The sequence below is a fragment of the Manacus candei genome, unplaced genomic scaffold, assembly GCF_025592945.1.
Source record: "Manacus candei isolate 608988 ecotype Guabito, Panama unplaced genomic scaffold, ASM2559294v1 h1tg000076l, whole genome shotgun sequence".
Lineage (NCBI taxonomy): Eukaryota > Metazoa > Chordata > Aves > Passeriformes > Pipridae > Manacus > Manacus candei.
Window position 1 is genome coordinate 3,318,521 of NW_026138124.1, and position 10,123 is coordinate 3,328,643.

General features: G+C 52.1%; 2 protein-coding genes across 2 annotated transcripts in view; one reads left to right on the forward strand and one right to left on the reverse strand.

Annotated features, from left to right (window-relative positions):
• Nucleotides 1–10,056, reverse strand: part of LOC127480909 (uncharacterized) — a 147,769-nt gene extending 137,713 nt beyond the window's left edge. The window contains exon 1 of the mRNA XM_051809609.1: nucleotides 9,913–10,056. The gene's annotated coding sequence lies outside the window, so the exon portion shown is untranslated. The remainder of the gene's footprint in view (nucleotides 1–9,912) is intronic.
• Nucleotides 1,937–8,980, forward strand: LOC127480911 (1-acyl-sn-glycerol-3-phosphate acyltransferase alpha-like). The gene is made up of 6 exons (XM_051809611.1): nucleotides 1,937–2,265; nucleotides 3,554–3,687; nucleotides 4,549–4,724; nucleotides 4,971–5,066; nucleotides 5,587–5,659; nucleotides 8,148–8,980. The coding sequence occupies exons 1-6, from the start codon at nucleotides 2,081–2,083 to the stop codon at nucleotides 8,294–8,296; spliced, it is 813 nt and encodes a 270-aa protein (XP_051665571.1). The 5' UTR covers nucleotides 1,937–2,080; the 3' UTR covers nucleotides 8,297–8,980.
• Nucleotides 10,057–10,123: the final 67 nt, after the last annotated feature.

Sequence of the window (10,123 nt, forward strand, 5' to 3'; positions counted from 1 at the left end):
GGGTTGGTTGACAAAGTGGGGATTGGTCACAGGTTGGACTTGATCCTGGAGGTCTTTTCCAACCTTAATGATTCTGTGATTTTGTGAAAGTCTTTGAAAATTGCTGTCAGTGACTTAAAATAAAGCTTTTCAGTGGTTTGTGAACTCACACACTCCCTTGTCCATAGACATTCTGGGTGGGTTTGGGAGTGCAGGGTTGTGTCAGAGGTTTTCCTGCAGCAGGAACCTGAACACGCCTTGGTTTGGGAGCCACATCCATCCCTGCAGGACAGTCACTGCACTCCTTTCACTGGGGTTACATTTTAGGAACCTCTCTCCTGGCAAGTCAGGATGAACCAGTTGTGAGCAAATCAACCTTCCCCCAAGTGCAAAAGGCCATCATTTATACTGATGAGATATAGGAGAGGTTAACAGGCATTAGGAAGGGAACTCTTTGCTGGATCAGACCTTGGAGAAGCCCGAAGCAGCTGTGGTTGGTCTCTATAAACCAATTCCAAAAGGAACTGCTCTCTGCAGCACCAGTACAGAGGGTCCCGGTGCCATGATCCCATGTGGGATGTGGGATGTTTGTCTTTTCCATGTGCTGGGGCAGGGACAGTGCAGAGGCTGTGGGAAAACCTTTGGCTGCCTCTGCTGTGGTTGCAGGGAAGCCCTGGGAGAGCTGAGCAGTGAGGCTGCAGTCACTCCTCTCCAGTTTGTCCATGAAAGACAGGAGAAGAATGGTCCCTGGATTAGCCACAGGAGCAGAGGGCACAGGCAATGCCCTTTTTTATTATCATGTTTCTTAATGAAACATCACACATTCTTGCCCAGTTTATTGTCCTGGGGGGTTTGACCTTGTTCTTTAGGTTGCAGGTGATGGTCAACATGGTTTCATGGGTCCTCGGAGCATTTCCTTTTTAGAATCTGCAGCTTTCAGTCCTAGCTGGAATTCAATGTCATTAAATATCAATTATTTAATATTGTTGCTCCTCTGAAGTGCTAGAGCAAGGCCTGTCATGCAGATGATGAATCACACAGGGTTTCTTTTTCAGCCCAGTCGTTCCATCCATTGCAAAGACCCTTTTCAGGCAGTGGTTTTAGGAGATGAAATGCAGTTGGAGCAGTCCCAGGTTAAACCTGCATTTTCCTGCTTCACTCCCTCCTTATGCAGATGCTGCCTGAACATCTGCCTGCCTCTGGCCATGAAAACCTTTGGAGGAGCTGCCCTTGCTTTGTTTATCTTCTGGTCTAGATTTGTGGCACTTTTCCCACTCTACATGGGGAATGTCCAGTTGCTTGGTCCCTCCAATGCCTGGATGTGTGGTGCTTGCACCACTGGTTTTCCCTTTGTGTCTCCTCCATAACAGTAGTTTCTGATTTCCTGGACATCTTGCAGCCAGCTCACCTGGTGAAGCTCAGGTGAGACAGCCTGGGGTCACAGAATCACAAAATCATGGAATGGTTTGGGTTGGATGAGACATTAAAGCTCATCTCATTCCACCTCCTGCCATGGGCAGGGACACCTTCCACTAGACCAGGCTGCTCCAAGCCCCATCCAGCCTGGTCTTGGACACTTCCAGGAATCCAGAGGCAGCCACAGCTTCTCTGGGCAACCTGTGCCAGGGCCTCACCACCCTCACAGGGATGAATTTCTTCCCAATATCCCATCTAAACCCACAGTGCCTCTGGGCAGGGTCTCTGCTGTCCCACACATCCCGCTCCCTCCCACTAGAGATTCTCTTAAAAGTCCACAGAGTTCCTATGCCCAGAGCCCCCCAGAAGGGGGGCTGGCTCTCCAGGCACATTCTAGCCCAGATTCACCCAGCCCTTGCCCCCAGGCAGCTTTGCTATTGCGTGTTTGCCCCTCCTGCCACCCAACTCCTACTCAGAGCTGCCAGCATGTCCTTACCAAACCAGCTTCCCACGGCGAGCTGAGCTCTGAGCAGGGAGCACAGCCCTGCTGCAGCATCGCTCCCAAACCTCCTTCCAGCTGTGCACCACCCACATGGAGCTGATCCAGGGAGCCTCAACTCTGCTCCACAACACCGGGAGCTGGTGACTCGTTCCCTGCTCGGTGAGCACGCTCCGGGCTGGAAGGATGGAGCTTTTCCTCCTTCACTACCCGTTCACCTGCCTGTTCGTCGTGGTTCTAGTCCTTTACCAGGTGAAACCTGCATTCAGATTCTTCTGCAAGATGACCTTCTACAAGCTGTGGTTCTTCACCATAAGCATTGGGGTTGTTATCCTCAGTATTCCTCGGGGACGGAACGTGGAGAACACGACGTGAGTGGTCCATGGCTTCTTTCTGCTCAGAGCACTCTCTCCAGTGCTTTGTTTTGGAGGGTCCTGGGAGCTGGGGTGTGGGGGGGAGGAATCAGTTGTGTGGTGGTGTGGGGAGATGACAGACCCTGTAATTCCGTGGAGGGGTGTGAGTTTCAATATTGGGTTTGGGTTGGTAGAACAAAGAACGAATTACGGAAGGAAAGGATGTGAAAGGTGACATTGATTGGCCAAAGTAGGTAATGCCAACTACCTGCGTGAAATGCACAGGTAAAATAAGCTGCTGTTTTTATTAAAACTCTTTTATCTGGTCTTTGGAGCTGTATTTCCCTCCCCATGGCTGAGCATTCCCTTCCCAAGCTGTGTTGTGAAAGCAACTGCAGGTGCTCTTCTCTTCCTTAACTCCCTTGTGAGCCAGTGCCCGCCCGAGTGGGCATGAGCAGACACTGCCACAGTGCAGTGCTGGCACCTGCACTGTCACTGGTGTCCCCACCACTGCAATGGCAGCAGTGTCCCCAGGTCTGGCAGTCCCCCAGCCCATCCCCTTGCTGCCCATCCCCTCTCTCCAGGCTCCAACGAGCTTTAAACTCCCCTGGGGGCTGCCTGGTGGGGGTAGAGGTGTCATCAGCAGGGTGGGCACCAGGAACTCGGGGTGTGTGCCGAGTGGGCACGAGAAGTTGACTCTGCTGCATGTCACTGTAATTCTTGTGCCCTTCTGAAGTGCTGCAGAGGCAGGATTTACTGCTCCATCGTCCTGTGCTCCAGCAGGAATCCAGATCTCCTCACTGAGCATCAGCCACTTGCTTTGAAAAATTTGCTTCACTTCTTTACCTTGGTGCCCAACTTTTATTATTTTTTTTTATTTCATTTTACCAATACTTCTTAAAATATGGCTCCTAGAATTGCAGCTAGAGGCAAATCTCTCCCTTTGCACAGCCTGGGCAACAGCAGAGTTAGGCACAGCTTATTGCAGCCTGTGTTTGATCCAGCAAGGTGTGCAGGGAAACAGAGTATGAAGGTGTGCAGTGAATTGGGATATTTGGTTGATCCATGGAATTTCTGTAGCTGTGGTTGCTGGACCATTGGTCTTGCATGGCTGGAAGGAAACTTGATAGCTAGATCTATGTTGTCTAATGAAATGATAAGCTGCAGAGGCACACTAATTGCTCTTCTCCAAGTTCTGGGTCAAATCTGGGTCTGTGGAGAAACAGGAGCACTGCCTGACGTGGGATGGTTTGGATGAGCAGTGTTTTATCCAAATGTCAGCATCTCTTTGGCTCCTCTTTTCCAGGTTTTTTCGCACATTGGCCCTGCCCCTCAAATACATCTTTGGTATCCAGATAGTGGTGAAGGGCAAGGAGAACCTCAGGACTAAGAGACCTTTCGTGCTGGTGCTGAACCACCAGACCTCCCTTGACATTCTGGGTATGTGCTGATCCTGCCTCCTGCTCCTGACCCCAGGTGTTTGGAGGGGTGGGTTGTACCAGCTCCCAAGTGCCACTGGCAGAGGGGCAGGAGTGGCTGTTACACAGTCCTTGACCAGCCAGACCCAAGCCAGGGCTGATCTCCAGGGTGTTAGAGGCAGATTTGATCTCCAGAGTATTAAAGGCAGGTTTGATTTCCAAAGTATTAGAGGCAGGTTTGATCTCCAAAGTATTAGAGGCAAGTTTGATCTCCAGGGTATTAAAGGCGGGTCTGATCTCCAAAGTATCAGAGGCAGATTTGATCTCCAGAGTATTAAAGGCAGGTTTGATTTCCAAAGTATTAGAGGCAGGTTTGATCTCCAGGGTATTAGAGGCAAGTTTGATCTCCAGGGTATTAAAGGCAGGGCTGTTCTCCAGGATATTAGAGGAAGGTTTGATCTCCAGAGTATTGCAACCAGGGCTGGTCTCCAGGGTATTAGAGGCAGGGCTGATTTCCATGGTGTTGAGGCAGGTCTGATCTCCAGGGTATTAGAGGTAGGTTTGATCTCCAGAATATTAGAGGCAGGTCTGATCTCCAGGGTATTAGAGACACTTTCAAGCTACACCAGCTTCACCCAAGGAATGAGGACAAGACTCTCAGCTGACCACAGCTGTGTCATAGCTGCTCTCCTTCAGTGCCAGCAATACTCCTCCTCTAACCCTGTGGTTGGTCTGGAGATCCCCAGGATCCCATTCCCAGGGATTCTAAGGGTCAATGAAGCTGCAGGGATGGCATCTCCCAGGGCAGAGGGCTGTAACCCAGTATCTAGGGCAACTCTGAGTGCAGATGACGACTTGTCCTGCCCTCGTTGTCCCCTTGCAGCGCTGATGGAGATCCTGCCAGACCGCTGTGTGCCCATTGCCAAGAAGGAGATCCTGTACATGGGCACCTTCGGCCTGGCGTGCTGGCTGGTGGGGACCATCTTCATCGACCGCAAGGACAGGGAGGGCTCCATCAAAACCCTGACAGAGGTGGCACGATCCCTGCACAAGGACAATGTGAGTGGGGAGGAGTCTGGGGAGGAGCCTCTGGAAAATATAAGCCTTGGTGTGGGTGGAAAGGGATCGCTGTCTCCAGGCTGGGCGCTGAGCAGAGCAGAGGGAGAGCATCCCTGGTGGGTTCAGTGCCTTGTGTGCCCGTGGAGGGGAGGTCAGGAGCACACAGAGCAGTCCCAGGGGATCGTGGTGGCTCAGAGCAGCACCTGGAGGTGCCCCCATCTCAGCGTCCTCTCCCTCCTCCTGCAGTTGCGCATCTTGATCTTCCCCGAGGGAACTCGCAACCACGGAGGCTCCATGCTGCCCTTCAAACGTGGGGCCTTCCAGCTGGCTGTGAAAGCCCAGGTGAGACCACCTGCCTCCTGCCCCTTGGGGTGGGCTTTGCCTTGCCGTGGTCCACCAGCAAAGCAGGCTCCTGGTCCCTGGTTTCCCAGTGGATCCAACACGCACCCAGGAGCCCATGAGGAGTTTGTGGGTGGCACAGGATGGGGCTGTTTCTGGGAAAAGTGGAAAACCTTCCTGACAGGTTGGGGAAAAAAAAGTGGGGAGGGGCTTGACAAGAGCCCTGGACCTGCCCAGGCACATCCTAATTTGCCAATCCACAATTGTTGGCTTAAATACAGAGATGAAAATGTAAAAGCCAATGGTGAGGACGTGGGGTGATACAATTAAATGAGCTAAATATCCCAATAACCCTCTGAGTATCTGCTGTGAAGCTGATGGTGATGATTATCAGCAAGGTGCAGAATTGACCTGAAAACAGCAGCTGCATTTTGGAGGAGGGATGGGGAAATGCAAAAATTCACTGTAAATGTGAATATTCACTGTAAATGTGTATATTCACTACAGATTGTCTCCCTTCCAGGTTCCCATCATTCCTGTAGTGTTCTCATCCTACAACAGCTTCTACAACCAGAAGGAGAAGAGATTCACCCCAGGTGAGGATGACCTGGGGCAAAGAAGGGCCTGGGTGTTGGCAGAGCACAGTCCTTGGAGACATGGGATGGGTGGGCAGAACCGTGATGTGGAGACAGCAGCCAAACAACAGCACTTTGTGTCTTCTTGGTGGGAAAAGGGAGATTTCAGGCATCACTTTTGCCTCTCCCCTTGGATTTCTGGAAAATGTGAGGGAACTTGGAGAAGCAGCAGAGTCCTGGGGCAGGTCCAGCCCCTGGCCCCACCACTCTGTCCTCAGGTTCTTGGGGAGTTGGGAAACAAAAACAATCACGGAGCTCTCAGCAGAAGTCACCCTGAGAATGTGTCCCCCCAGTTACCATGTTTCATCCATTTATGGCAACAAGAATTTCTGCTGCTCACTGACAGAATTTTATGGGGGAAAAAAAATGACACAAGTCTTGGGTTTCAGAAGGCAAATGCAGAAAAAAATGCTACAAATTCCAAGAGAGGAAAGCATTCCATCCTGTTCCTCCACTCCCTTTGCTGCTGCCCGCCCCAAACTGGGCTTCTGCCACTTCCCACCCTTCCCCAGGCCAGCCCTGCTGTTTCCTAAGGGGAGGATTTGCATCTGGAATCCTCATCCCTCCCATTGTTGTGCCTGGGTGTATCCATTCCCTCACAGGCAGACAGCTGGAAGGGAGAATGTTAAACACTGCACTGGCTGATTCCACTCACCTTTCACCTGCTGGGCCCATCCTCTCTCTGTTCCTGACACACAAAAACCTTTTGGGACTGGAAATGCTCCCCCACCTGGGGGTTGATAGGACCAAGAGCAGGGATTCCTCCCCACCACATCCCTGCTCTGGGAAGTCAGACAATAACACGGTGGGGAGGGGTCTCTGAAGCAGCTGAACCTTTTGCTTAAAGCAAGGCCAATTTAAAGACATCTGAGTTTGCTTTGTGCCTTGTCCAGACAAGTCTGGATTAACTCCAAGGAGGGAGATTCCACAAATTCCCTGAGCTTTCTTAGGAAAGACTTTTTGCTGTTGCATGAACATTTGCCTTTTCTTACAACTTCCCTCACCCTGGGAGTTCATAGTTAGCTGACCTCTGATCCCATGGATAACTGACCTCTAATCCCATGGTTATTGGACCTCTAATCCCATGTTTTACTGACCTCTGATCTCATGGATAGCTGACCTGTAATCCCATGTTTTACTGACCTCTGAGTCCTCTCCCAAGTGGCTGTTGAACAGGTAGGACCTTTGCTGCTGGAGACAGAACTCCAGTCAGCTTTTCTTGCACATTCCCACTTTTCCCTCCCACAAGTTTTGCCAGGGCTGATCCTGAAGATGTGCTACATGTGGTCAGGATTCCTGCACATGGAGCAGGCTGGTCCTCAGGCCAGGACAGCTCACTGTGTCCACAGAGGCTCTGGGTGTGCTGATGAGCCTCTGGAAGACCACACTCCATGCCTGGTGTTGACACTGCCATGCATGGAGCACGTTTGGTGTTTGCTGGAAGTCTCTTCTGCCCCAACAGACCTGAATTTTCAGCACAGCCCTGTCGTCACTCAGCCCTTTCCGTAGGGCCAAGTGAAGTGAGGAGCCAGCCTGGCTTTGGGTGTGAGATGTGCAGGCAGGGAGCACAAAATCACAGAATCACAGAAGTGTTTGGGTTGGAAGGGACTTTAAGATGGTCTTGTTCCACCCCCTGCCATGGGCAGGGACACCTTCCACTAGCCCAGGTTGCTCCAAGCCCCGTCCAACCTGACATACCCTTTTCTGTTGTGAAACTCTCTATGCTTGTTTTTGCCTCCTTCACGTGGCTCTGCTTCCAGCACTGCTGGATCTCATTCCAATGCACATGTAAAGACATGCAAGAACATTAGAAAACACCACAGACACTCCCCAGATCCCCAGGTGGGTGTCTGGTGTCTGTGCAGGCACTGTCTTGTCTCTGCTGGCCAGAACAAGGGCCTCTGGTGCCAGAGCAGAAGCACATCATGACACCTCCTCAGTATATTCCAGTTTGCATCAGTCCATCGCTTGGCTGCTTCCCCAGAGGAGTCTGACACACCGGGGAGTCCTGGGTGCAATTTCCCTCATCCCAAAGCCTGTTGCTGGAAGGAGGGACTCTGCTGGATTTGTTATGCACAGATCAGAGAGTGGCCAGCTTGGATGTGCTCACATCTTCTCTCTGCCACCATCTAGACAGGCCCTGAGGTCTTTCCACTGTGCAAACCCATTCTACGTGAAACATGGCATTGGATTTGAGCAGAGACTCACCTGTTTCCATATTTGTGACTCTTGTGGGTGGGAAAAGCCTGGTGTGGGTTTTTGCTGTGTGCTCCTGGGCCCCGGCTGGGTCCCCACACCACTCTCGGTGTGTGAATGAGGGCATTTCCCTTCTTTTCTCTCCTGTTCCTTGACTGGCACCGATCCTCCCGCTGCATCTTCTCTTACTCTCTCTACACCACTCACACGTTCTCTTCTTCCACTCTCTCACCCTCCTGCCTCTCTCTTCCAGGAAAACTCATCATCCAGGTCCTGCCAGAAGTGGAGACCCTGGGCCTGGGCCCGGACGATGTCCCCAAGCTCACCGAGCAGGTCCGTGACTCCATGCTCACCACCTACCAGGGGATATCAGGAATGACAAACGGAGCTTCCCATCAGTGATCCCCTCTCCCAGCTCCAGCTGTGTGTGCCACAGCCGAGGGGGAGGCCATGGCAACCACAGGAAGGCCTGGCAGCAGAGACAGCCGTGGATTGCAACCCCGACGTACCAGAGACGGGCTAAACGTCCACCAAGGAGGAGAAGCTTCCAAGTGGAGGTGGTGAGAGGGTTTTGCCATGTCCCTTCCAGGGAACTGTGCCACCTGCATGGACAGACACACCACGGGCAGCTGGACATTCCTGTCCTCATAACCATGGGAACATGTCTCCAGCTGGACCCCAGGCAGAGCTGGACCCTTCCTGGGATCATCACTGCCTGCTTATCATCACCTTTTCCTATTCAGAGCCAACAAGGTGGAGACATCCATCCCAATCCTGTGGCCATCCTGCCTGAGGAAGTGGCTGCCTTGGGGTTGGAGGGCTGCCCCACTCCCCTGGAAGCACACTCAGGAGAAGGCACTGTCTCCCACCTTTTCCGTGGGGAGGATTTGGGAGGAAGCCAAGGCAGCTTTGGGAGAGGGGAATTAAAGCCCTTACATGTCTGCAGGGCCTGATGGTCTCTTTGGGTTTTTTAGCCTTCCTTTTAAGCAAAGTAAGATTTTGCCTTCAGTGGTTGGCCAGATCTTGAAAGTGTGAGAGGAACATGCCTGGGGACCCAGAAAGCAGAGGCAAACAGCAGGGGTATGTTGCCTAACATCCTTCCCATGCCCTGATGGAATCACCATCCCTGGAAGTGTTCAAAAAACATGTAGATGTTGTGCTTTTGGACATGGTTTAGTGGTGGACCTGGCAGTGCTGGACTAATGGACTTGATCTTAGAGGGCTTTCTCAACCTGAATGATTCTGTGATAATTCTGTGATAATCTGATTTTTAGCACAACCTGTGTATTTTTCAACTCAAACACACTCTGGGAGCTGCAGCTCCTGATTTCTGAATCCTGCCTGGTTCTACCCTGGCTTCACAGTGTGATGTCTTGCCTTCCTCTGCCAAGGCCACCACAGCCTTTCCCCGCTCCCCACACAGTGGGGACTCGTGGAGCTGCACAGTCCCCAAATCCCATCATTTCCCCCGGAGCCCTGGCAGCTCCAGGCGTCTCCTGTGGGTGCCCCAGGCCATGGGTGGGCAGTGGGGAACTGGGTTGAGATGGATATGACTTGGCAGCACATCCTGTGGCAAAGCTCATATGCTGCTGCTGCAGCCCTGGGGTTCTACCAAGCACCTCCTTCATTACTCTTCACCACAGAGGCTCCTGCTACACTCACAAGCTTCACTCGTAGCTCTGCCTTATGCTGCTGCCTTCTTGCTCCCAATCCCCTCCTTCCCTCCCAGTCATGCCAAGGAGAAATGGAAACTTAATATGATTTTTACATCTTTGGTATTTATTGACTTGCAGTGTCCTGGAGCGACCATCCTGGCCAGGTGATGAATTTTTAGCCCTAATTCTCATGGTTTACTCACCAGTTAGCTTATGGTTTGCTGCTTTATGCTGAAATGTTGAGCTATGAACCACAGCCAAAGAATGTTTTGCACTCAAGTTGGACAAACACAGAATCACAGGTTTATTAAGGTTGGAAAAGATCTCCAGGATCATCGAGTCCACCCTGTGCCCCATCCCCACCCTGTCCCCCAGCCCAGAGCACTGAGTGCCACGTCCAGTCCTTCCTTGGACATCCCCAGGGATGGGGACTCCACCACCTCCCTGGGCAGCCCCTTCCAGTGCCTGACCACCCTTTCCATGGAGAAATTCCTCCTGATGTCCAACCTGACCCTCCCCTGGCACAGCTGGAGGCTGTTCCCTCTCCTCCTGTCCCTTGTTCCCTGGGAGCAGA